Source organism: Anabrus simplex, chromosome 1 (assembly GCF_040414725.1).
Source record: "Anabrus simplex isolate iqAnaSimp1 chromosome 1, ASM4041472v1, whole genome shotgun sequence".
In the NCBI taxonomy this organism is placed as follows: Eukaryota; Metazoa; Arthropoda; class Insecta; order Orthoptera; family Tettigoniidae; genus Anabrus; species Anabrus simplex.
Window position 1 is genome coordinate 941,820,496 of NC_090265.1, and position 27,982 is coordinate 941,848,477.

A 27,982-nucleotide genomic window follows, 5' to 3' on the forward strand; every position below is an offset into this window, starting at 1 on the left:
ATGCCATACTTCTACGATATAACACAGAAAGGTGTCAAGAGTGCTTTAAAAGTATATTACAGCCATGCATGATCCACAGATGCATTTCGGAACTTACGATCAACAAATCCAAGTGTAATGAGTTATTTGTAAACATGAGCAGTGGGGTATAGTGAGAAATATTGTGCAACAACTTGAAATGTTTGACAGCTCGCCTCAGGACAACACGATTTGAGTGAATCATATGGGCCATGCCGGTCTTACCTTTGAATGATTCATGTTGTGCAATCGTGCATCGTTCAGGTTAAACGAAAACTGCTGCTTCCCATTGTTATAATTCAGTCAGTTGAAATTACGGTTGGTGAATGGTTCGAACAGAAGAACAGGAGCAAACTGTATCAGATGACTGAAGGTTCAGCTACAAAGAAAGTGTGGATTGCTGCCGGTAATCGCCAGTTGATATCTTGTAGGTTAAGTTCAGATTGTAGTGAAGGATGTTCGATCAAGCAACTTTCGCAGGTGGAATTGGTTATATTTTACCTTTTTGTCTTAGTAATAATCTGAATGAATACACACAATACGAACAAACTACACGATAGTTATTCCCTTTGATGGACAAATCGGTTAGGTATTCGACCGTATAAAGTTATTTTTGTGAAGTTTCGGTGAACTTTTTCGCTAATAATAATAATAAAAATAAATAAATAAATAATTCAGTTAACTTAATTCTATTGTGAACTATAATTAAAATCGCATGACTGAGTTTACTTGATATGGTCTTGGTTTCAAGTTAATGACTTAACGAGTATCATTTATGCTTTTGTTGGCAGATGTCGTATGTTTAATTGTCTTTAGGCTTTAGTAATATCTTCAGCTATACTTTTGAAATAATTTTTAGTATTGTGTGACAATTCCAGTGACTTGAGCTTTCCACCCATCAGAACGTAGCATTTGAATATTGTAACGTTTGAGTCCATAATTTATATTAAGCATCTGTGAGCTTACATTCGGGAGACATTGGATTCGAACCCCACTGTCGGCAGTCTTGAAGATGGTTTTCTGTGGTTTCCCATTTTCATACCAGGCTATATCCTATTTAAGGTCACAGCTGCGTCCTTCCCAATCCTAACCCTTTCCTGCCCTATTGTCACCATGAGACTTGTGTCGGTGCAATGTAAAACCAATTGCAATTGACTATTTAGTGTTTAACATGCTTACTAGATTTTTAAGATTAGGCCTATAATTTAGCCCCCACATAGTTTTAAGTGTATTGAGTACACACTAGATTTCTTGCGATCGAGCTCGATAGATGCAATCGCTTAATTGTGAGCAGTATTCGGAAGATAGTGGGTTCGAGCCCCCACTGTCGGCAGCCCTGAAGATGTTTTTCCGAGTTTCCCTATTTTCACACCAGGCAAATGCTGGGGCTGTACCTTAAATAAAGTCCCAGCCACTTCCTTCCCACTTCTAGCCCTTTCCTGTCCCATTGTTGCCATAAACCTATCTGTCTTGGTGCAACGTAAAGCAACTTGCAAAAAACAAAATTATTGTGCTTATTTAATGTTATGGATCCTTTGCATTTTAGTACTACCATATGTTGTTTAAAAGTATTATTTATCGGAAATTAGACAATTCTGCCAATAGCCCTACATGGTTATCTTTGCTTTGTTAATTGTTTGGTACTCCTTTCTGGCCCTTAAAGGTGGGAATTCCGTCTTCAGAGAATTACATTTTTGAGACATTCATGGTAATTCTGACCTTCCCATCTGTGCTAGGATTGTCTCTTTCATGTACCTTCTCTGACTTCTTTAAATAGTAGGAGTTGCATTCAGTTTCACATAACTTTCTTAATGATAATTTCCTTTTGGTTCGGCTTACATAGTACATGATAACATTCACACTGTTTCTGGTACAGTTTGCACACAGATCTCACGTGGCTCGTGGAATTTCTCTGTCGTGTACACGGTGGTGGAAGCTGTGACCTGCCCAAATGTTTCAGGTTGTAGTTTGCCTGGATCAACAATCTGTAAACCAGTGCATCCATGGAGTAGAACCGTGGCCATATTTCTTCTCTTTTTGTCTGAAGTTCTTGCATCACTGATTTATATGCCTCATGGGAAGCCAATGGTGGTCCTGTCACAGAGAAAGGCTCCCTTGTCCAACAATGCCAGTTGTTAACGGGTGGACTTTGATTAGCTCATTATTCTTTTGATGAACAGTGTTTTGGCCTTTTCTGTCTTCTCAAGGTTCCTCTTTGTAAGATATTCCCAAATTTCCTCCAAAGTTGGGGATATCTTGATAAGGAATAACTTCATAGCTGTTTCTAGTGACTCATTTTGTAGGAGGGTTCAGGCCAATCTGTGAGAGTGTTGTACATGGACAAGAAATTAATTCGAGTTTTGTCCACTCTCGGAACATAGAATGTGCTGCTGTGCTCCATTTTATACGCGCCAAGGAGCTGCGCCTGGGATTCACCTGAACAGGTGATAGCATTGTCCAAGCAAGTGATGCAGGTGCTAAAAACAAAAGACCATTGTTCTGTGTTCCTAATGGAGTGTACTCTGGCATGGTCTTAATAATTAATAACTCAATAACTCTCCTGTACAGAGCCAGGATTTGTGTGATAAATTGGAGTCAGTATTTCATCCGCATAATACAAGAAGTTAATGTTTAGGAACACGGCGAATAGCAACAGTAACTGGCAATGTCCATAAACCTCTTTGAGAACTTTTTATATAGCCTACCATGTTTGAAAATGGGTTCACCCCTTGAAGGTAGTATATTGTGCAGAGTTTGTAGCAGTTACTTAGGTAAACATATGCCTTATCTAATGGGACCACAAATTTAATTTTTCCTCCTGCCTGATATGATTTTCCTACAGTTTGCTGTTCGTACAACGTGGCAATAATTTATGAACTCTACTCCTGTGATGTTTATCTTAGTTCAAATCCTTGTTTATAATGGTATTTACAGTTTTTGAAGATATTCCTACTTTGCTTGCAGTGACTCTGTGTGGCTGGGTTAATGCCAGAGACAAGGATCTTGATCTTTACTATCATCACGGAATTTAGTTGGAATTCAAGAGGACAAATTGGGGCAAATATTCGTTTATAGGGAGGGGAGTAAGGGAGTGGAATAACTCACCAAGGGCGATGTTCAATAAATTTCCAATTTCTTTGCAATCATTTAAGAAAAGGGTAGGAAAACAACAGATAGGGAATCTGCCACCTGAGCGACTGCCCTAAATGCAGATCAGTAGTGATTGATTGATCACATCTAGGGTACGACTAGTAGCAGATCGTGGGTTTACCTGTTTTTTCTTTCTCTTTTGGAATTAATTGTGTGCTAGTCTTTCCATTTTTATTCATTAGCAGACTAATTGCTTTCTTGGACATCACAAAATGTTCCTTCTTGCACATTTCAATAGTACTGTAGTAGAATAACCACTTCATGCCAGAAAGGGCAGTGAGTAGCCTTCCCAACCAGTTCCTGTGATGAGTGGTGTGAAGTTGTCACTTGTAGAGATGATTGTGTAGGCCCCTATGCATTTAAATGAGCTTGGCAGACTTACGGGCTATAGCACCTTCTGGCTCTAAAAAGAACTAAACAGCACTAAACAGAAAAGCTACCTCACTTCTCATTTCCCTAGTACACCTCTTCAGTAACACTTAGTCTATCTGTGACAGCCGATGATGGAGCTGCTGGGGATCTAACCAGCCTTTGGGCCGAGGAACTGCTGTCTTATGTAATAATTTTAAAGCATCTTCTCAGTAATTCAAAAGTTCTGAAACTTCTATAAGATTGTATCCCTCACTCAAGACTATAGTGTACTGCCATGAAAAAATTCCTAAAAGATAGGTTTAAAAATATGAGTAGGACTTGCCTGCTAAATATTTGATTAAAAACAGTTCTTTTAAATACTCTTTGTAAATAAGACAATATCGTGAAATGAAGCATAACACATCATAAGACATTTAAGAGTTTGTGTCTGCATCAGGTATAATACATCATCATCTTGAACCTGCTCCAGTTTCCAGGATGCGGTGGTCAAGTATAATACAATGATGATAAAATAACTGAGCATTCCCTGATTGTATGAAAGTTTCACAAAATACTATATCAAGATAATAAATAACCAAGAATGGATACATTTGATTTTAATTCTGGAATTCAGATATTACAAATCATCAAAATTTCAATGGGACGGTTGTGTCTGCATAGCATGATTGTTTTATGATGTGTGGCACTCCAGGTGAATCTTCCAAGAGAGGTCTGGTTCCAAATTTAGGTTATTTTGGTACTGAATGGTACTTATTTTTTAGGTAATTTACACTATGCATGAAAACCCACTCTTGCACAGATACATTATTGGAAAACAGATTGTAAACTCTATGGCATGGTCAACAATATGATTAAAAACATAGGAGTTTTGAAAGTAAATATATTTACATTTCTGCAAACTATCCTTTGAAGTCTGCCTGCGTACCGTACTAAGTCTCAGACATACCCCTCGGGGTATGCATACCACAGTTTGAGAACCACTGATATAATTTATTATTATTATTATTATTATTATTGATTTAAGCCCACTAAGGAGCACTGATGACTAGTTCTTCCTTGATGCTCTTCTTTGTTCCCAATCTCTCTTGAGCCCTGATGATAATTTCTCCTTTCTCTCCTGTGAAAGGGATTTCAGACTTCTAGGGATTCTAGGTGGTGGGGTCCAAGACTGTACCATAGCACAAAATTTGGAACGATCTTCTATAGTTCCGTTTTTATGAGTTTCGACTTGACAGTTAGCCGGAAGTCAGCCAGTGGTGCCAAATTGTCATGAATACAAACAGCTGATTTACGATACAAAACACGAACAGAAATGTAAATACTGGAATATAAGTCCATAATCGGTTATTCTTTGTAGCAACATACATGATTCACGTAAGATCAATAATGCACAACACATTTAGGATAAGGCTACAAGATAAAAATATGTCAATGCTCGAACAGATAATCGTGAGAAAATTAAATTAAATTTCTACTCACCATGTAGAAGATCTCACGTTGCTGTTAGATTCAGTTTCCCATAACGAAGGAAATAATCCTACAAAGCGAATATACCACTCATTTCTCAGTCACTATCGGCATTGTCATCGTCTGTTGAGGTTTCACTCTCACTTGACCCTAAAGAGATAATAAAGTCTTCAACATAATCGTCTGAACTACTTTATGTCCATTCCTTCTGGCTATCCACCACATAAACTGGGTACTGGGGCTTGTTTTGTTTCAAGAGATGCATAAGATCCCCCTTCCCCATGTCATTGCGAACCGAAATATTGTGCTTCTTCAACCACTTAACCAACTCATTCTTTCTAGCCGCCGTTGTTGGTGCTTTGTCAAGAATGACTCCCTAACATTACAAACAATTTCCCGGTCCTGGCTCCTTAGTGGAGTACCTCGTCCGAAGGGCTTTCTTCTCTTGGGAACTTCATCCTTAGACGTAGGCATCGACATGACAGAACATCAAATTCACACACGGGCCTAAAATTAACCTACTATATAACTACCGAACAAAATGTTAAACTAAACTACTATATAAAATAGATCACCTGTTACACACTATATACTACAATATAACGCGCTATACTATTAAAAATACTAAACAATACATTTATAAACTCTACACTGCTAAATATAAACGAACAACAACCTAGCACAAAGACACACAAAGACCGCGAAAAGAACTGAGCACAATACAACACACAGCTGATAGCACGTGGTTACAGTAAACAACAAATCGACAACACTGCTAACCGCAACTGGAGTCTAACGCGGTCTATCGGAGCGATCGGCTGTCTATGATTGGCTGTTGATTAATTCACTTACCCTCCGCCAAAAAGCAGCGCTCAAACGTCAAGTCGAAACTCATAATAACTGAACTATATATCAGTGTCTGAAATCCCAGCCAAATCAAAGTCCTTCTGTACTTCATTAAGCCACAAGCCTCCAGTCTTATAGCTTTTCTTCTTGGTAAGCCTGTTGCTGTCCATTCGTTGTAGGTGTCTGTAGAACTTAAGCCTCCTTTGTCGCATGCTGATATTGGCTGATTCTAACTGTCGATACAGCTCAGAGTTCGATTTAAGTCTGTAGGTTCCATCTGGGAGCAATCTCGGTCCATGTATTTTCCTAAGGATACGTCTTTTGGCTTTCTCTAGATCATCCATGGTGCCTTTTTTTGTCATCAAGAGGGCCTCTGAGGCGTACAAAAACTGTGGTCTGACAACAGTTTTGTAATGACAGATCTTAGCTTTTTTCAAAATGCACCTCTTATTATAATGGTTGTGGGATAGTTGGTATGCTGCATTGAGTTTGTTACATCTTTGTAAGATGGATGTACCATTGGGGTGGACTCATTCACCAAGGTAGTGAAAGCGTTTGACTCTCCCAATCGTTCCATGTATGGTCGTCAAAGGGGGGTTCCCGCGATGCTTAGTCTCAAAGTACTTAGTTTTGTCGTACGATATGTGTAATCCTGCCTTCACTGCTATTTCGTACAGTGCTTTGATAGCAATGACAGCATCCTTAGAGTTGTTGTTTAGGATTGCAATGTCATCTGCGAATACTAGGCACCTGATCTCAATCTTTCGGGTCCCGGCTCCAATGGCAACTGGTTTGATTTCTAGATTCCTCAGTGTACATTCCCAGTTCTTGATTACTTTATCAAGCACTAGATTAAACAAAATGGGTGAGAGGCCATCACCCTGTCGTACTTCAGTTTTTATCTTGAAACTCTGAGATAGTTCTCCCCTGAACTTCACTTTAGATGTTGTATCCGTAATAGTCTGTTGGATGAGGGTGCGTGTGTTGTAATCGACACCTCGTTCTTGCAGTACGGAGAAGAGTGTCTGGCAGTCGATGGAATCGTAAGCTTTTTTAAAGTCGATGAAAACCACAGCGATGTTCATACCCCTTACTTGTTTAGTTGGAGAATGGTTTTTAGGTTGAAGATCTGCTTGGTACAGGACCGTCCCCGCCAAAATCCTCCTTGATATTCACTAAACGTTCGATCACATTGGCTTTCTACATTGTCCAGTAAAATCCTTGATAGCACTTTGTATGCTACTGACAGCAGAGATATTCCTCGATAGTTGTTGACATCACTCCGGTCACCTTTTTTAATGTAAAGTGTGTATGATAGCTGATTTCCAGTCATCAGGGATCCTGCCAGTCTCCCAGCAGTCGATCAAGATCTGGTGTATGGCCTCTGTGATCTTATTTCCACCTGCTTTTAGAGCTTCCACAATGATGCCATTTTCCCCGGGTGTCTTGCAGTTCTTAAGATGCCCGATGGCATTAGCAACTTGCTGCATTGTTGGTGGGTTAGATGGGAGGTGTATCTATGGAGGATCTTCAACAGATAATCTTTCCGTGGGCTCTTCGCAATTGAGCAACTGCTCAAAGTAGTTTTCCAAACGTTCCACGTTCTGGCGGTTACAGGAGACCAACTCCCCATCTGTATTCTTAAAGTGAAGACATTGTAGTTTATAACCCGAGAGTTCCTCTTTGAAGGCCCGATAAAAGTTTATGGTGTTGTACATTTTGAATTCATCTAACTTCTCCAGTCTTGACCGATCGTAAGATCTTTTCACACGTCTGATGGTCTTACTTGACAGTTTCCGCATCATTCTGAAATTTTTCCGGTCTTCCTTTCGTTTAGTCGAGTACCACTTTGTCCAGGCTGCGGCGCGCTCATCAACCGCAAGATCGCATTCAGTATTCCACCATCTATGTCGTCTCTTCCTTCGAGGATGTCCGAGGTTCTTGGTCGTTTCGCATATGGTGGACTTCAGTTGGTTCCAGTCTTTCATATCTTTTTTTGCAAGATGTCAGTTACAAAACGTTCTTTATTTTCCGACAGGAATTGGGGATCAATCCTTGGTGGAGCTATAATTTATATAACATATAAAAGGGAAGAATATCCTGTTGAACTAAATATACAGGGTGTCTCAAGCCTTTTAGGTCAAATTGAATCATATGATAATCGGTCCACAACCGATTATATTGAGATAGGGAACCAATGGCCAGAAATGCTTATTTATTGCGTTATGGACATACACAACTTACACCGCATAACAACAACGTAGCTCATAGTAACTTAATTGTTCACTAGGCAAGTTGGCTGTGCGGTTAGGGGTCTGCAGCTGTGAGCTTGCATCCAGGAGATAGTGGGTTTGAGCCCCACTGTCAGCATCCCTGAAGGTGGTTTTCCATGGTTTCCCATTTTCATACTAGGCAAAGGCTGGGGCTGTATCTTTATGAAGGCCATGGCCGCTTCCTTCCCATTCCCATTCCTAGGCCTTTCCTATCCCATCGTCGCCATAAGACCTATCTGTGTCAGTGTGACGTAAAGCCAATTAAAAAAAAAAGTAATTGTTCAAAGTGATGACCGCCAGTCCCCATGCATGTATTGCAGTGACACAAACAGTTCTGCCACACTCTTGCAAAGATCCTCCCTGGCATTGTCCGAGATCACATAATAGGACATTGTTTGCTGCCTCTCCGTTTGACTGGTCCATGTTACCTGGTGTATCTGCAAGATGTGCTGCCACAATTCCTGAAAATTGTAACACTGTTGTCTGTGAAAGGATGTGGTGTCAACACGACGGAGCACCAGCCCACTTCGATGCTAATGTCCGCAAGCACCTGAACACCGCATACGCTCCTTGTTGGATTGGAAGAGGAGGTCCTGTCCCATGGCCAGCGCGATCACTGGATCTACAATTTCTGGACTTCTTCATCCGGGGTTACGTCAAGTCATCGGTATATAAAACCCCCACAGAAATGGATGAAGACCTGCTTGCTAGGTTCCAAGCTTCCTATCTCTTGGTACAGCAGACACCAGAGATCTTTGAGGGACTGCAGCAGAACTTCATGCACCATTGCCATGCATGCATTGAGACTGGCGGTTGTCACTTTGAACAATTACTATGATCTAAAGTTAAAAACTTCCTAGCTGTTCCATATTGAACTGAGAATCACAAAAGTATTTTAATACTGTATAAGGAAATCCACCTATTCAATACATACAAAACTGTTGCACTTAAATTATACTACAACATTTTTATTATTATGAAGGTACCGGTTTGACATGTTTTCGATGTCATCATCAGCCTTTCGGAAAACCAAGCAAAAGAATAAATTCACACATAGCAACAATTTACATACAGTGGTAAGATTCGTGTAACAACACACATTTAAAATAGTTTATATAAAATATATGAGGATTGCTATGCGTTGATGGCGTAATAGTCTTAAATTGTCTTGGTACGTAAGTTGAGGCACTTGCTATAAAGTTGAGGTTTGGTATGATAAAGCTTATTGAACACGTTAAAATCTTGATGGGTATCTTATTCATAGTAAAATGCGGCACTGAGGAATAGTCTGAGCGCTGTTGGTGACATAGTCTTCTTAGATTAAAATTGTGCTGGTGCGTTGAAAGGTGGGTTTCAGTGTACATGTAGGTCCTAGGATGATACATAGGACCAAGGTTCCTCAGTTCAAGCGGAATGTGAAGCCTAGAGAAAGCTTGCTTGCTTACCAGCGCTCAATGGAACTTGTTTCAGACCCAAGTTAATAATACGGGGCCTTTTTTTTAAAGCTCTTTTCACAGCACCACTCAGAGCACGGCACGGCTGGCGCAATAACACTTGGACGCCAGCCAGTATAATGTGCACTTTTCCTCCCCACTACTCACGGCAATTCACACTTATACAAATCCATTTCTAGTGAAACTATTAGTCTAAAACCTACCCGGCATTACATTTGATGTTCAAAATGTTGTCCCTCAGCTGTCAAACATGCCTGACACCTCGTAAATAGGTTTGCAGACACTGGGCGAATCTCAGCCAGTGTAATGTTCGAAATAACTTGTGTAATTTCTCTTGTGTGAGGGTTGTTCACATACACTTTTCCCTTCAGCATCCCCCAAGGTAATAATCACAGGGATTTAAATCAGGAGATCTAGGGGGATAATTAACCACATGATCTTCGGAAACTTCCTGTATTACCTCCATTGTCATTGCATTATCTTGCATAAAGTAACAATTACTCCTTTCTTCTTCCATCAGCTCTTGAAAGAATGGTCTGAGAATGAGGCCTATATATCGATCAGCATTTATTGTTTCGCGGAAAAATATAGGCCCTATAATTCTGTGAGCATTTACTGCGCACCAAACTCCTATTTTTACATCATAAAGTATACGGACATGCAGCTGGTGGATTTTCTGCACGACAGTAGCGATTGTTTTGATTATTTACATAGCCACTTAAGTGTAGCCATGCTTCATCACTATAAAATAAAAGTTCTGGGTCAACTTACCCATCGTGAACTGACTGAATCAACCAGTTACAGTACCGAACCCTAGCGAAACTGTCAGGCCCTCTTAAATATTGGGCAGAGGGGGGTTTATACGGTTTTGCTTTTAACACTTTTGTTGCTTTGTGGGCAAAACATAATGACACATTAGTTTGTACGGCGAGACGCAACAGGAATTTTGTTGGAGTTCTTTCCAAGAGAGCTCCTATTTCGTCAAGTTTTTACTTTGCTAAAATGGTTCGTCTCCTGCGTGATTTCTTGTTAAGAATGGACCTGGTGGTGCGGAACTTCTTTACTAATTTACGTACCATACTCCTATGGGGAGGGAGGATGCCAGGAAATTTGCGAATGAATCGAAAGCGGCACTCTGTATAAGAAGAGTGCTTCGCATAGCACAACACAATGAATACACGCTGTTCTACAGTATACATCCCTCGTTAACACACGATTAGGATTCCTACAGAAACTACACTATTTTAAAGCGAACACATTGGACACGCTACCAATACCGCAGATGAACTGATCTCTTGCTGTGAAGCGATGGTTATTGCTGCCGTACTGCATTAGATCATCTTAGCCGGTCATGAAGCAATATATCTCTCGGCAAATGAGTCACCCGGCCACGCTATCGCCTTCTGTGCGTGTCCCCTGACACACGGAACAAGCCATAAAAAAGACCCTGTAGATTATTTGAGGTCTTAAATCTAAAAAACAGCTCACTCTTGAGAGGAAGCTTAACACACTGAAGAATAATTCAGCATTTAATAACAATGCAAGAGTTACTAAAAAGCCCTCTATCCCTTACAACCTCATTGATCAGTTTCATCCCCCGGTAGTTAACTTATCAAAAACAATTAAATGATGAGGAAAACGCGATCCTTGCAAAAGGCTCTAAACACAAATGGCCCAATTTAAATATAGTCAACACAGCATCCAACTTAGGCATAGAATCAGAAGTTACCATTAATAAAATGCCTTTAGATTTACAACAGGAAGTAAGAGTAGACGTAAAAAGGAAACTGAGTAAAATATATACCTTCAAAAATAAAACGACAACCCCTAATCATAACAATAATAAAGTTCCTTCGTCGAACAGGAACAGGTCCTCATGCTTTAAAAGAAAATCTAGGATAATAGCCTCATCATTACAAAAGCAGACAAAGGGAACACGATCATCATTATGTAGTTTTCAGTATATAGTCCAATACTGTGGTTAGCCGTTTTGAGTCTTGTTGGAGATTTGTGGTGTACAATTTCTACTCTCTAGATGGTGGTAGTGATTATTGTTTTAAACTCTCTAGATTGCGTGCCAAAACCTGGATTCATTTCCAAACCTGTCCACAGTGTTCCTATGGCGTGAGGTCATATGACTAACTGTTGATGGCGATTGTCTGATAGGGATGTTAACACTTAAGTTACCGAGCTCGATAGCTGCAGTCGCTTAAGTGCGGCCAGTATCCAGTGTTCGGGAGATAGTAGGTTCGAACCCCACTGTCGACAGCCGTGAAGATGGTTTTCCGTGGTTTCCCATTTTCACGCCAGGCAAATGCTGGGGCTGTACCTTAATTAAGGCCACGGCTGCTTCCTTCCCAGTCCTAGCCCTTTCCTGTCCCATCGTCGCCATAAGACCTATCTGTGTCGGTGCGATGTAAAGCCAATAGCAAAAAAATATTTTAAAAAATAAAACACACACACACTTGAGTCAGTGGGCAACAAAGCAACAGATCTTACTCAGTGTCATTTTCTGTCTAGCCTTGTGTTAATTTGATAGAAGTAGGCTAGGTGCCAATACGGGGTTTCACTCTTTCCCTTCCAACTGTCATTTATCAAATTTATTTCATCTTGTTACCTCCTCTGATGACTGATGTTAAGAAGGGCATCTTGTAAAATAAAACTCTCTACGAAGATTCATCTCACTTCATATCCGACCCTGGGGTTGGACACAAATGCTGTTATGGATTTGTGAAGCAATATGGAAACAATGGGCTTTATCAAAACCCTGGCCTCCATGCAAAGTTCAAACAGCTGTAAAATACTCTACCACAATATAGCGAAAGAGAAAGTCAAGTATATGTTCTCGTTTGCAACAATACTTGAAATTATCTGACTGTTCATTTTATATCCCCAATCTGACATTCACTTCTCTTGGATTTCTTGCCTACTGACATCAGTTTATTCTTGGAAAGGCTAATTTTCATTCCATACTCATTGCACATATTGTCATGTTCCAAGATATTAGACTGCAGGCTTTTGGTACAATCTGCCATTAAGACCCAGTCGTCGGCATAGGCCAAACTGCTTATTAAATTTTCACCTAACTGAATCCCTTTGTGCCACTTAATACCTTCTTGTTTTCTTGTGGTGGGTGCTGTTCAGCCATATGGAAGAGGAGTATTCAGCTGTTGTATACAACAGATTTGAAGCAGAAGTTCGTAAAGTTGTCATTGTGGATCCCTTTATGCCGCCGGAGAGCTTAGGTAGTATGTTATTTCTTGTACGTAGTTTGGCTGCATAGCTGAAGAGATGTTTACAGTATGATAGTGTCCGGTCTAGTGTTACATAAAAATATTTTGGATTTGGGTTTTACTGTAAACTTTGTCATGAAGTCACTTTCAGGATGCTTTGGGCCAGTGTGTTACTTAGGTAAAAGCAAGATGTTTCTGTTTTAGTTGTGTTTGGTGTCAGGAACCACTTCTAAAAGAAATTGGTCTATAAGTAGAGATCTGCTGTTAGTGTGCTTTCAAGTTTCAATTTTGTGTTGTGTGGCTATGGGGTGGCTATGCAAAGATCATTGGCATAGGCAGGTTGTCTCAACATTGTTTCTGGGATGTCCATGAGATAAATACTGGGGATACAAGAGGGGCTACTATGAAACCTTACAGGAGTCCATTGTTTATTCTGTCTGAAGGCATGCAATTGATTAGATTTGCAGTGTTTTTGGATTGTAAAGTTTTTGGAGTTCAACCCATCTCTCCACGCAGTGTCAAAAGCAGCTGTAAAGTATATAAACACTGTGCTGATTTTTAGCTTCTCTTCAAATTGAGCTTCAGCAAATGGTGTTAGAGCAAGTTCTTGGTCCTCACAACATCGTCCTTATCCAAAACCTGCTTGTTTTGTAGGGAGGATATTCAAAATGACTGAACTGATGTTGTTGTAGATCAGTCTTTCCAGTAGCTTTTAAGTTAACCTTAATACTACTGAGTCTGTATCTTACAGGAGTATTGGGCAGTTTTCCAGGTTTCAGGAAAGCAATTAACTTTGATCTCTCCGGTGAGAGTTGTCCTGTGTGTTGGATGGATGCAAAAAGTCAGTTAGCCATTTCATGGCATTTTTACCACAGTCAACAAACAAGAAACTCATTGTGAATTTCTTTGAAGTCTGGTACCTTACCTGTTTTGCAGGTCTGGAGAGCCATTGTAACTTTATCTGCAGTGAATGGTGAAGCTAGCTTTGGTATAGAAGAGCTTGTACAGCTTGTACAGATTTCTTCTGATTACTTTGGAATGTGCCTTGTTCGATTTAACTGTGGACATTAGTACAGTTCACTCTGCTACTCTATCACGTTTGACTTCTTGAGGTGCCTGTGATTTGTGGGAATGGCCTCCTAGCTTCTCTAGAAGGCTCCAGGGTTTTTTACTAGAGTGCTTGAAATCTAATTTCTCAATTGTTTTTGTCCATCTCTCCCTTCTGTCCTTATCCAGACTGCTATGAGATCATCTGCTACTTCTGTCTGACCACTCTGTAGAAAATCTTTATATGGAATCTCATTGGCATTGCTCCAGCATGGTACATATTGTTTTCAAATGCCTGTGGTATGTGTTTTTTGGCAGTTAAGATTACCATCCAGATGAACCTTTGGTACCAATTTTCATGCCAAGCAAATACTGGGGCTGTACCTTAATCAAGGCCACGGTTGATTCGCCATAAGATCTATGTGTCGGTGCGACATAAAGCAAATTGTAAAATAATAATTTTAAAACCTGTGGTAGTTATGTGGGAGTAATCCATTGAATATTGCTGTCGGGATCTTGAGATTGTTGGTTCGAGTTAGCTGTGAAAAAATTCCATTGCGGTTATGGTGTATTTTCAATGACTGGTATCTGCATTCCTATTTCTAGGCTGATGGGCTGGTGCTGACTGTGTGGAAATTTATTAACCATGAATCTGGTGGCCAGCAGAGGTAAACCTGCATCGTCACTAGTGACAAAGCTCAAGTCTTGATTCATTTCACTGTTTCGTCTGGCTGAACGGAATTTACGTTTACCTTTAGAATAATACATGCAGTGTCGATTGTGTGCTTTGGTGCAGTTGATCACTTCAGTACCATGTGCATTAGCTTGTCTGTATCTCTGGTTGATATGACTGTTGAAATCTTCAAAAATGATACTGTATGTTTGGCAGTTGGCAGAAAATTATCAGGTCATGATGCATTTGGTGGCTTGTTGATATTTATAATGTTGAAGTTGCCCATTCTAATTGTGATAGCTGTGGAGTAATTGTGAGAGCTTATTGCTATGAGTTCGATGTTAGGTATTGATTTTCAGACATAGGTAGCTGTGCCATACGGGTCATGGTAAGCGACACCTATCATGTGATATCCATGGATTGAACCATGCATCTGAAGCTGATCTGCCCTGCCCACTTCCATCTCCTGCAGTGCGACTACTTCTACATTGTGTTCTTTGAGAATCTTGTGAAATATTTTACATTTTGGTCTGCTGATGCCTTTGATGTGTCAGGTACAGAGAGCTTCTCCAGGAAATCTAGCCTTTGAGCAAGCCTTTGTGTGGCTTTCATAAGAGCCTTTAAGTGTGTGGGAGGTCAAGAGACGGATCCTGCATAACCAGTGCTACACAGTGCCTTTTGGAACAGGTGATAGCACTTCTTTGCACCTGCAGTGATAGTTCTTTAGTACCACCCAGGAGACACATGTAACTTAACCTCCAGGCGCTTGCACCTATAGAAGTCCCGAAAGCACTCAGGCTGTGGCAGTTGGACTACACAAGAAAGGTTGGCATTTTTCAGTGTTAAAATGTTTTATTACGGTGTAAATTGGATAAGTTATAAAAATATTAGGCAGATATGAAAGTATGTTTAATTATTGAACTGGAAATAGTAAAATAAAACAGAATAATAGAACCAGAATAAGTAATTTAATCAAGGAAAATATAAACCTGACTCAGCTTCACAACGAACTGTTGAAAATATAAACAGTTCGCAACAAAGTAATGTCAACACTGCAATGAAACGTCTTATTCCTGAATTCAAACAACAGAGTAGTACAGCATCATAGAAGAAACAAGAACTAAGCATCTTCCTCGATATTACTGTCGCACTTCTCACAGATAAATCGATGTTGGCTGTGATTCATCAAGAATTGAAAATAATAAAAGAACAGCCTTCTTCTTCTTCTGTTTCGTTTTCTTCTTGGCGATGAAAGACACTTAAACTGGAAGCCAAACATACTCGCCTCAACTTCACACGATTTGTCCTGGAAGAATGTGGTATCTCTTTTTTTAATTTTTCCCTCAAAGTTCCCAAGGAAATCAGCACATTTTCCAACAGGTATTTGGCCAAAGGATAACTGCTGAAATAATTATCCGTGGTCACATTTCTGAAATTAGCAGAAAGAATTGTCATACTGGTCTATCAGAGCCTAAATATTCTTAGCTGTTAGCATGGTTTCCTTTCTTGACAGAAATCAAAATCATGTCAGTCATGTCATTCCCTCTCTTCATCTGACAACTCTTGGAGAGTCTGCAATATTCCATCAGGATCTGATAATTGTTCCCTGTAGAGATGGAGCAATGCTGTTTTTGAATACTTTCCCCTCTCTATGCCCTACCACCAATGTACTTTTCATCCAAACAGCAAAATGATAAGAACAAAAACACAGAGGAAAAGGAATTAGTAAAATGTATATAATTACATTGTCGCTCGCACTGTGGATTGTGGAACAATTGCACTCGTGCAGCAGCTTCCGGACCGCACTTAGCGTCCACCCATGAGATCACTGACTTTCACACTGAATGCTGTAAAGACAGAGAGATTCGCTGATTGCACGATCAGATGGCTCAAATTGTAGTTGAGGATTAGTAGTGGCTCTCATTGGTCTGCCTACTGCCATGAAGCAGCAGTATCAAAAATTTAAAATGTGCGGTCCAAATGCCGCATACATGAGCACCTGGAGGTTAAGGAATACTATGGATGCAAACAGTCATTGTCTCCTGCGAAGGAAGTTTAACTTGATTTTTGGTACATCAGTTGTAACAACTTCGTCATTTCTTACCTAAAACCATAATATACTACACATTCTGCCTTATCCAAGTTTTTTACTTTATTCCGAGGTACCCTCCGTCCCAGTTTCCTTGGGTGAACGGGTTTGTACTGTATTTGTCATTCTTCTTGCACTTGTGAGGATGATAAATTACACTATTATTAAAGAGAACAAGTTCATCTATGAATTGCATAATTTATTACTTATCTTGAAGCCTTAAAGAAACTTTTTCAATACCTAAGACAATCACAGAATTGGCAGTTATCTCTGTGGAGAGTTTAGCTATTGAGTGTATTCCAGGTACAGAAATAAATAAGTTCCAGGACTGGATTTCAGTAGCAAAATAACGATGAAGAGGTTCAATTATTCCTTTGTGAAGAATGGATCACAGGAAATAACATGAAACCTAATAAAGAGATTGAGCGCACTCAGAACACCTCTTCTAACTTTCCATCCCTTATTTCAAACTAACCATTGTCACATCATGTTGTATAATGAGTCTTAAGCCTCTAAGTCTTATGGTGATAATGGGATTGGAAGGGGATAGAATATGCTTCCATGAAGCACTGAAATAATGTGTTTCTCTTAAGATGGGAGGTTATTCCTCCTCATCTCATTTCCTTCATATTTTTAGCGATATCATGCAATGACAAAAGGGATACTCCTAATTGAACTTCAGTGCATGTTCTTTTTAACATAGGCTAATGAGCACTTTATTTTCTGAACTATATGAAGTACATGTTCAAGACTGATTCAGGCTATAACAAGGACCCAAAATTCTACTGCAGTAGATGTTGGACAACAGCGTGTAGACCTCCATTGTCATGCTGTCCGAGAAGGTGTGAAATAACATAAATTTATGGTGCAGTATTGCAATATATTTAAATTTGTAAGCAATAAAAATACTATAGCTACATTTTACAATTACTGAGTGAGTTGGCTGTGCAGTTAGGGTCACGCAGCTGTGAGCTTGTATTTTGGGAGATAGTGGGTTCAAAACCTGGTTTCCCATTTTTGCACCAGGCTGTACCTTAATTAAGGCCTTGGCCACTTCCTTTTCACTCCTATCTCTTTCCTATCCCATTGTTGCCATTAAGACCTACCTGTGTTGTAATTTACAATTCATTAATGAACTCTTGACTGATCAAAATGTGGTATTGTACTCATAGCTTTTTGTGTATGTGCATACTGAAGAGATGCAACAAATGAAGATTCTTGCATTTTCAATAATGTTATCATCCCATTAATATTGTTTAAAAGTTGTTAGATTTAGAATCACTGATCCGCTATAGTCCTTTTTATTGTATTTTTTCCTCATTATGTTCAGCACTTTCAACAGCCTCTTCATGGTTTGTATAACCTTCTTCATACTTGCCAAAGCTCTCTTCAAATTTGTGAAATCATCAATTTCTTCTTCTATTGAGATTCTGACCAGTTGTAATATTCCCAACAAGGTGGCTGTGGGTTGAATTGTAGCCAGTGCACAGACGCGCATCAAGTGACAATTTGTGGAGAGGTAATCCTGTCAAAATTGAGAAGGGGAAATAGAGATATATTTTCAACCAATGTGATTACCATAATTAATAACAAGGTTAAAGTAATTTTTTAATAGAAAGCAAGAAACAAAAAACTTCAACAGAGGTGGTTATCAAAAATTGAATAATCATCATCATTTCCCCTTATCCTGCTTCAAGTGGGTTGGGGCATTGATCGTACTCCTCTACCTTCCTCTCTCCTTCTGTAATTCTGTTCCATTCCCGGTTTCTTCTTATACTGGTGTTGATCATGTCCATCAATCTTCTCTGGGTCTCACTCATGCTTTCTCTCAAACTTTGCTTCCATCATCTGTTTTGGTATCCTTCCCTCCTCCATCACTCTTTATCTCTCCTATCACACTTCTTAGTAATATCATTTCACTGGCTTGAATTTTATTTTTCTCTCTTCTTGTCATTGCCCAGGTCTCTGCTGTTCTGCATATGCCGATTTTGGTGTAATTTACATTTTGTATATCATCTTTTTGGTCTTCCTGGGTTACCTCCATCCAAACTAGATTCCATACATTCTGGTTGTGAATGTATTTGTCTGTTGCACCTTTTTGCTAATCGATATATATATTTGAAGTTGTCCATAATTTCAAGGTTATGACCTCCAGTATTTATTATTCGTTTTCCTACTCTGTCACTTCTTGTTATCACCATCTTCTTGCTCTTCTCTACGTTGAGTTTCATACCATTTCACAATTTTCTCATTCAGTAAGTCCAGGTGTTCTTGTAAGTTACTACTTCCTTATTGTCTGTTCCGCATACAGCAGTATCAGCAAATGACATTATCTTCCTCTCTCTTTCACCTAGTGCTTCCTTTGGCTCTTTTACAATTTCATCTGCCGGGCTGAGTAGTTTGGACGGTAGAGTGCTCAACATGGCAAGTTCGATCCTGGCTCTGTCCGGTGGTATTTGAAAATGATCAAATATGTCAGCCTCGTGTTGGTAGACTTATTCACAATTAAACTTCTGCGGGACAATATTCCAGCACCTTCATATCTCCGAAAACCGAAAAGTAGTTAGTGGGATATAAAAACAACATGATCATCATTACAGTTTTATCCATTACCATTATAAATAGTGGTGACTGCATGCTTCCCTGTCTTAGCCCTTAATTTCTAAACCATTCTGTTCTCCCAACTTGGGTCTATGGACATACTGTAGCTAAAGCATTTGCCGTATATTGCATGTAGAATTTTCCATCATTTGTTTGTGAACTCCCTTTCTTACTATTAATTCCCCATACCTTATCCCTTGGTACACTATCATATGCTTTTACTGTATCAAGAAATTTCATCTCTAGATCATTGCCATATTCCCAATGTCTTTGCATTAACTGTTTTATACTAAAGAAGGGGTCCACTGCTGATCTGCCATTCAAAAAGCCATATTGCTCTTCTTCTTACTGTCCTTCCATCTTTCCTCTCAATTTCCTTTCCATTGTTTTTGTAACTTATGATAAGAGTGTGATTCTCGCTAGTTATCGCAGACTTTCTTACCCCCCCCCCCCCCCTCCTTAAATACTGGTATTACTGTATTATTCCAGTCTCCTATCCTCGGGCACTAATTTCTGTATCCATATGTTTATGCATTTTATCAGTCTATACAGCCATTGTAGACAAACAGGTCTGTTAGCAGGTAGGGACACTCTTTAGACGCAGATTATCATAGCGTGTGGCACAGTGACCGGATATAAACTATGTGGTATGGGTCTCAGCTCAGGTACGAGTGAAGACCTCAACAACATCAAAGGCAGAGAAGATAGGCTGCATTACAGCAGAGATTGCAGATGTGGCAACCCATCAGTTGTAGCATCTGGCCTCCAGTGGAATGGCTACAGAAGCCATCTGTTCTCCATGTTAGAAGCAACCTGACGAATGACTTGAGAGAAGACTGTTTCTCACATGTACAGTTCTATGTTAAATGGTCATCTTAGTCCCAAAAGGCAAAACCATAAACGTGGTATACAGAGGGTTTCTGGGGGTAAATGAAACTCAATTTTACGGATTTTTAGATTATGTGTTAGTACAGTACCAGGGAATGATTACTTTTATCAAATGACTAAATCTATGCAAGCAAAGTTGCAGGAATTGCTAGTAGTCTACACTTGTGATGGTACCACAGTCTAATATACACAGTCGCGAAGCTCCTTAGTAATGAAATGGCATCCTGTTGTCAGGCGGAACGACACTAGCGCTCGTAGCGGCCAGCAAGCTCTAACTGTCCGGAACAATTCTCTACCCAACAGTTGAATGCACTTTCCCACATAAATTATAAACTGTAACCACCTCGACAACTATATTAATCGTACATTTTAATAAAATACGTTGATACACTAGACTACAGCGTGGTAATAATACCGAAGGAAAACAACAATAGTTTATTTTCGAAGGAACAGCTTATCATACCACTGTAATTAAGGTCTTAGCCATTTTTGAAATCCTATTATTGAACTGAATTTGGTAATTTCACATACATCATAAAAATAGTAATGAACTATAAAACAATTTAAATAATATTCAAACATCTCAGGAACCTAAATGGCTGGATTTTGAGCTTTTTTGTTTTATGACACTGAAAACTTTCATTGCAAAATATCACGAGGTAATCTAATCTTAGTTTCACAAATAATTTCAACACTAATGACTTAGTACCTTCACAGCATTAATGTGGAAAATCAGGTGTTAACATTAGGGAATTAATAGTATACTACATCGAAGTTAGTGAGCATACAGCCCATGTTCTCTCGGCTCCTCTGACAAACGCGCAAGTGGCTGGGCGGCTTATCAGCTTACATTTCGGAGATAGTGGGTTCGAACTCCACTGTCGCCAGCCCTGAAGATGGGTTTCCGTGGTTTCCCATTGTCAAAATAGTCTGTACCTTAATTAAGGCCATGGTTTCTTCCTTCTCGCTCCAAGCCCTTTCCTATCCCACTGTTGCCAAAAGACCTACCTGAGTCGGTGCAACCTATGACTGTGTGTTGTGCTCCTTTGAGACGGGCTAATCATCTCTTATCAATAACTTTCGGTTCGAAGAAATCTGCGGAGATTCCATACTAATTTCTTCTTCTCTGCTGACATAAACTGGCTGTCTCCAAAATGATTGGAACATAACGTGATGTTATTGTACAAATAGTTCGTATTTTTCTTCAATAAATCATCCCCCCTACTATTTACAAGCAATTTTCTTGCCTTTCTTCCTTTCTTAATCCGTTTACCCTCCAGGGTTGGTTTTTCCTTCGGACTGAGTGAGGGATCCCACCTGTACCGCCTCTAGGGCAGTGTCCTGGAGCGTGAGACTTTGGTTTGGGCGATAAAACTAGGGAGGAGGGCCAGTAGCTCGCCCAGGCGGCCTCACCAGCTATGCTGAAGAGGGGCCTTGTGGGGGATGGAAAGATTGGAAGGGATAGACAAGGGAGATGGAGGGAAGCGACCGTGGCCTTAACTTACGTACCATCCCGGCATTTGTCGGGACAAGTGGGAAACCACGGAAAACGACTTCGAAGATGGCTAAGGTGGGAACCGAACTCCCTTCTACTCAGTTAACCTCTCGAGGATGAGTAGACCGCGTTCCAGCCCTCGTACCACTTTTCAAATTTCGTGGTAGAGCCGGGAATCAAACCCGTGCCTCCGGGTGGTGGTAGCTAATCACATTAACCACTACACAGAAGCGACAAGCAATTTTCTACACATTGAAAATCAAAACACCGCTACGTGTTAGAGGTTACGGTTGTATTAAAACGTTATTTAAGTTCATATCGTTGGATGGATTTCACTACGAGTTACATTCCTGAATCAGTGATGAACGAAATGCCTACTTATCTGAAGTTAATTTCTGAATCTTCACAATATTGTTCTCTTATCCGAAAATTTAAACAGTAATTAAGGCTTTAATGTTCAAGATCTTTAGACAGCCTAAAGAATGATAGCTCTGGTGTCTTCTTGTAACTGAGCAATTTATTGCGCCACACACACCTCCTTTCGTACATACCATGTCAATTTAATAGTAAACCGATCATCTATAATGTAATTACCTCACGCTTACCTCGCAAAACGTATACAACTTACACATCCCAGAAGACCGGCAGCTTGCTGGCCACGTGGAGCGCTGCAGTCGCATGGATGAAAAAAATAAGCCGAGCTTCGCGACTGTGTATATTAGACTGTGATGGTACAACAAAATCGACCTCAGAAAAAAACTTACTAACATTCTAAAAGGATATCTAAGAATTGGTTCACGGTTATTGCATTAAAAAATAAAAAATAAAAAAATATCTGTGTGGAATTGAGGAAAAATTTTTAAAAGTGTATTGTATATGTGTAGAGCTTTCATGCAAGTTGATGGTATACATGTTTTTAATAAAATTTTAGAATATTGACAATAAAGACTTGCATCTGGGAGATAGTGGGTTCGAGCCCCAATGTTGGCAGCCCTGAAGATGTTTTCCATTGTTTCCCATTTTTGCACCAGGCAAATGCTGGGGCTGTACCTTAATTAAGGCTACAGCCACTTCCTTTCCTCTCCTAGGCCTTTCCTATCTCATCATCGCCATAAGACCCATCTGTGTTAGTGCGACGTAAAGCCAATTCTAAAAATAAAATAAAAAAGGATGGAAGTCTTATTCCCTCTTCTTGCTCTTTTAACCCTTGAAGTGGCGGTCATTTATCCTGTAGTGGCAGCGATATTTTAGCGGTGTTGCAGACCCTTAGTATAAATTGTGTTAAAAATCGTTGACATGTTATATGTACATAAACAGCACACCCTTTTATCCTCAAAAGTACAAGGAATAATATGACGATGATACTAAAGCTGTTATTTATCATCCCCAAAGTGTAAGACCAAAAATATATTGAAATTGTTTATATTAATTTTTGCAAAAGTTTTGCTATGTATAATATGTTTATATTTAGGTAAATTTAAAAAAATTACATATACAGAAGGAGCACCAGTTCATAGTAAATAGGTGTGTACCGGTATATAGTTTATAATACTGTTCTTAGCTGGAAAAATTATACAACAATGTATACAACAATTGTATGCTACCACGTGTACATTTCACTCAGTCACTTGGATGGGTCTTTATTTTTACTCCATGATTGTGTGGCCTCGAGAAGTGCACTAGTTTATAACACCCCTGGTGAATACCACCATTACATCCTGGACACCAGAATGTAGACTTCTTCTTCTTTTCTTGCAAGCACACAACACATACGCGATTGTTATTCTGTGGCAATTTTTCGAGAGCATGAGAGGGGCCTCCTGCATGACCTATTGGCCTCACAACTTGAATTGGGAACTGTTCATTTAGCAATCCCCTAACTATACTGATCATGAAGTCTCATCTTGCTAAAGGCTTATTAGTGTTCTTTATGTACAGAATGTATGCGTCAAATATTGTAATATCTAGAAAATTTGAAAAAAATATTGCTTCCAGTACCTTCTAGTAGGTCTGGAACGAGTGGCATGGAAAATGCACTTATCTTTATTATCTACACCTCCCATGAAGATATTGTAACTATGAATCAGTAGTGGTTTCAACCCTTCATTTCCCTTTCGACTCCTTACAACTTTGGCCTCAGCGTGACATCCCGTTGTGAGACAAACTGGTTTCCGTGTTTTCTCCTCTTTATAAGCAACCAGTAGAACGTCACCTTGCCTAAAGTAAACGATTTGCCTAGGTTCAAGTTTTGTACCTAAAACAATCCCTTTGAAGATTTATTCACTTTTCCTGTAAGGAAATAATTCAGTATTGCTGAAATGAGTGCATATCAACAGATTGATATCAGAAGGAAAACTGGCGACTAAATTTAGCTGGCTCAGCTGAGACATACGTGTGACCGGCCGCTGAGTATGTAGCAGCTAGCACAAGACAGCGGAATTATGACGTTACTTTGGCAACGATTTACACTAGATTAGTGCAAGATACTATTATACAAACTATTTCATGATTATGACCGAACATTTCTCCTTCAATTGATTCGTAATTAGCACATTTCGATAAATAATAATTCGATTATCGAAATAAAATTATCATGTCAAAACGCCTGATATCAGGCGTTGCCACTGGGCAAACGCATAAAACGCCTGATATCAGACGTTTGCCACTTGGAGGGTTAATCCCCTGTATTATTTTACTGGCTCTTTGAATTATGTCAGAATGGATGTTCAGCTAAGCCAGCCAGTCCTGTTGGTTGCATTGCCTTTGCAAGAAGTTTTGAGTGCCAAGATGTGGGACTCTAGTCCTTGTGTCACATGCCATGAAGATGCAAATTGCAGCTGAACAAACTGGATTTGTCAAAGATTGGTCCCCAGCTTTTGAATATCTGGGGAGTTTTAGCTTCCCATAATCATCTACTTTCTAGACTGTAGTTTTTTTCTGATATCAACACTCAGGGGTAGTATGTGATGTGGTCTGGTAAATGAATTACCTCACTGGAGAGCCTTCAACTGCTTTCTGCACTGCCTTCTTTAGTAGGTTTTTTCTTCTTTTTTTTCTTTTCATTGTCACAATAAAATTGTTGGCTCGTACTTTTCACAAGTGCTCAAGTTTCACCTAATGTTATGCTATTAACTCGAGACCATGAGTGCTTAAATATAAACTTATGTCACGATATTTACTAGTACTATAAGAAAAATTAATGGTATTCGTGTTCTGTGTAAATCAACTCTTGACAAAAATTGTAACCATACTTTTTGTTGAATGTACTGTTTTTCTTATTTTGTTGTTTATAGAATATTTCTTTAATTACAGCTCCAGCAACGAAGAATGGAGTCGTCAAAAAGCATTGAAGACTTACCCAATGACGTGTTGGTAGAAATCCTGTCGTATGTCAGCTTTAACGATCTAATTCATTCTGTTCAACATGTCTGTACACGATGGAGAGAAGTGTCTGGAGATATAATGTTGTGGAGAAACAGAGTTTACAGTCCTGCATATGGAGAAAGTGATGTTAATATAGCAGGTGTTCTAGAGCAAACTCCCAAGTTACGAACTCTTATAATTAATGAACGTGGAGTTCGTTCGATGGTGCTAAGAGCACTTGCTCAGCATTGTCCACATCTCAGAAAACTTATTTTCTTTGAACATCAGAGATTATCTGTTAAATTTCTCAAGGTGCTAGTCTCAAAATGCCCGAACATTGAAAGCTTGAGTATCCCCCACATGGAATCTAGTAATTTAACAAAAATGAAGGTGATAGGGCGGTTTTCTAATCTGAAGGATGTTTGTTTAGGAGGATGGGCTGATAGGGAAAAACCAGTAGTATTGAAACCTTTGGCAGATGGATGTCCTTCTCTTCAAAGATTAGACCTGAAAGGTAAAATGGTCATGTATGATGACTTTGCATACTTCTTGCTTAAGAAGAAAGATCAACTAGAATCCTTGGATATTAAATGGGGAAGTGCTGACTGGAAGTGTTTGATTCCTCCTCTTACCCTCTGTACTAGGCTTAGGAAGTTACTAATTATTGACTACTCTCATTTGAACATTGAGGCTGGATTTCAAGCACTTGGTAGTTTACATTTTATAACATCTTTGACATTAAATTATGTCAATGATGCAGACATAAATTGTGTTACTAGTGTATTCAAGAAGAACGGTTTAAAGCAATTAGAAGAACTCCGTATAATTGGTTACGATAGTTACGATGATAGACTGGCTGATGTGATAGTCAAAAATTGTTCAAAATTGAAGCTGTTATTTCTTAAGGACTGTTTCAATTTGTCTGACCAAAGTGTGAAGAATTTTCACCTTCTTCACCACTTGGAGAGTGTTAATTTAAGTTCTGCAGGTATTACCGATGCAGGTGTAGCATCACTCACAAAGTGTACAAAATTAAAGTATCTTAGCCTAAAACATTGTGGCTTTTTAACAGAAACTAGTATGAAGCTGATGATTGAGTTTAGTAACTTGCGAATTCTTAAATTGGACTCCTGTAACATCAAAGGACTGCCCATCAACCTCTTCTCATCTCACCTCCCATGTCTCACACTATTCAGCATCAATTTTTGTAGAAACATTGATCAAGAGGCTTTGGCACTTCTTAAGACTAAGAAGCCTCAGTTGGTTGTTTATGATTATTTTGATGCATATGATTCCGGCGAAGAAGACTATGATGATGAGCCCATTGTCGGGGTAGATCCTGTGGATGAAGAGCCCATGGCTGAAGCACAGCAGATGTATATCGAAGGGCAGGTTGTTATTATAGAAGCTGTCGAACCTGTGGCTGATGAAGCAAATTCTATAGAAGATGAAGATCTTGAATTATTGCTAGGGGTTGAAAGCTTGTTTGACATTGGCGTTGAGAAGGAAGTCTGGAAACATTAGGACAAGCATAGCTATTTCTATTGCGCTCTAGTCCATGTACCATAGAATGTGTCGTATGATTATTGATGTTAAATATTATTGACAGAGGATAAGTAGTGTATATAATTCATGCTGTGTCTTTAACATTTTATCATATGGAGCAGTGTTAAATATATGTTAACAAGCTCTTGTTAAGAAAAATCATTGTTCTTATCCTAAATTTGTTGATGCAGATTTGTGATGATGATAATTAGAATTATATTTAATAACAATTTTTTGATGTAGATCACATCAAATAATATATGTACAAGGCATATTTAAAACTGATTGACCTATCGTTAAAGGGTATATCTTGTTATTGATATTACTGGGATTATTAGTCATATCTTATTTAAAATAACTATATATATATATATATCAAAGTTTTAACTTCAGTACCCGGCAACATATTGTTTCTTTATCGTTCTTGTTGTGGTGTTGGTGGTTGTTAAAAATATTTTTGATGAATATAATGATCTCTTCATATCAGTCAAAGCTTGCAAGCATATCAGAACAGTGAAAGTTTATATACGTATAAAGGCCATTCATTACCTCGAAGGCCATGATGGAGCTCTTTGATTTAAATGGCTTTTTTTCCCAATTTATTTAATTGAAAATTCTTCCGAATTGACTAAATGATCATTTTCTCATAAAGCAGAAATGAATAAATAAACACATACATCTTCATTATAGACAGTTATGTCTTTCAGCATTGAGTCTGCATGCCTCTGTGATTTTATTAAACACTGCCACGATCCTCTGTTTGTAACTAGTTCTGTGGCCTCGTTTAGTTTTATACCTTTTTCATTTTGATCTCCCTCTACTCCTCTTACTCTCCATAATGGTGACCATTATTCTCTTAGGTAACCTATCCTCCTCCATTCACCTCATATGACCCCACCACTGAAACCGGTTTATGCGTACAGCTTCATCATTCGAGTTCATTTCTAGCCTTTATCTCCTCATTTAGAGTACCCTTCTGTTGTTGCCACCTGCTTATACCAGCAAACATTCTTGCTACTTTCATGTCTTACTTCTAACTTATGAATAAGATATCGTGAGTCCACCCAGCTTTTCCTCCCATAAAGCAAAGTTGGTCTAAAAACAGACTGATGTAAAGATTGTTTTGTCGAGGAGCTGACTTTCTACCTACAGAATACTGTTGATCACAACTGCAAGCTCACAGCATTGGCTTTACTGCACCTTGATTCAATCTTACTATAATACCATCCTGGGAGAATGAAAAATGAAAACCTACAACCTGTTTTCCAGTCATTGACCGAGTCTGGGATGGAATGAATGAAGCCCTCATCTTGCGGCAAGGATAGGAATTGTGCTGGCTGCTGAGGCGTTGCACTCCTCTGGGGCAATGATTAATGACTGACAGATGAAATGAAATTATAATGGAGAGTGTTGCTGTAATGAAAGAAGACAGGGAAAACTGGAGTGCCCGGAGTGAAACCTGTCCTGC

The 27,982-nt window shown here is 39.2% G+C and overlaps 1 protein-coding gene across 2 annotated transcripts; it reads left to right on the forward strand.

Moving 5' to 3' along the window:
• Nucleotides 1-27,711, forward strand: LOC136874985 (F-box/LRR-repeat protein fbxl-1). Of its 2 annotated transcripts, none has more exons than XM_067148700.2 (2): nucleotides 1-424; nucleotides 24,919-27,709. In XM_067148700.2, the coding sequence occupies exon 2, from the start codon at nucleotides 24,934-24,936 to the stop codon at nucleotides 26,491-26,493; it is 1,560 nt and encodes a 519-aa protein (XP_067004801.1). In that variant the 5' UTR covers nucleotides 1-424; nucleotides 24,919-24,933; the 3' UTR covers nucleotides 26,494-27,709. The 2 variants fall into 2 exon arrangements, with proteins under 2 accessions (XP_067004801.1, XP_067004808.1); XM_067148707.2 differs by lacking the exon at nucleotides 1-424 and adding an exon at nucleotides 15,284-15,358 and having other exon boundaries at nucleotides 24,919-27,711.
• Nucleotides 27,712-27,982: the final 271 nt, after the last annotated feature.

What these genes read in the sequence shown, in the direction of transcription:
- LOC136874985 (XM_067148700.2), top strand. Translation starts at nt 24,934, where the DNA reads ATGGAGTCGTCAAAAAGCATTGAAGACTTACCCAATGACGTGTTGGTA.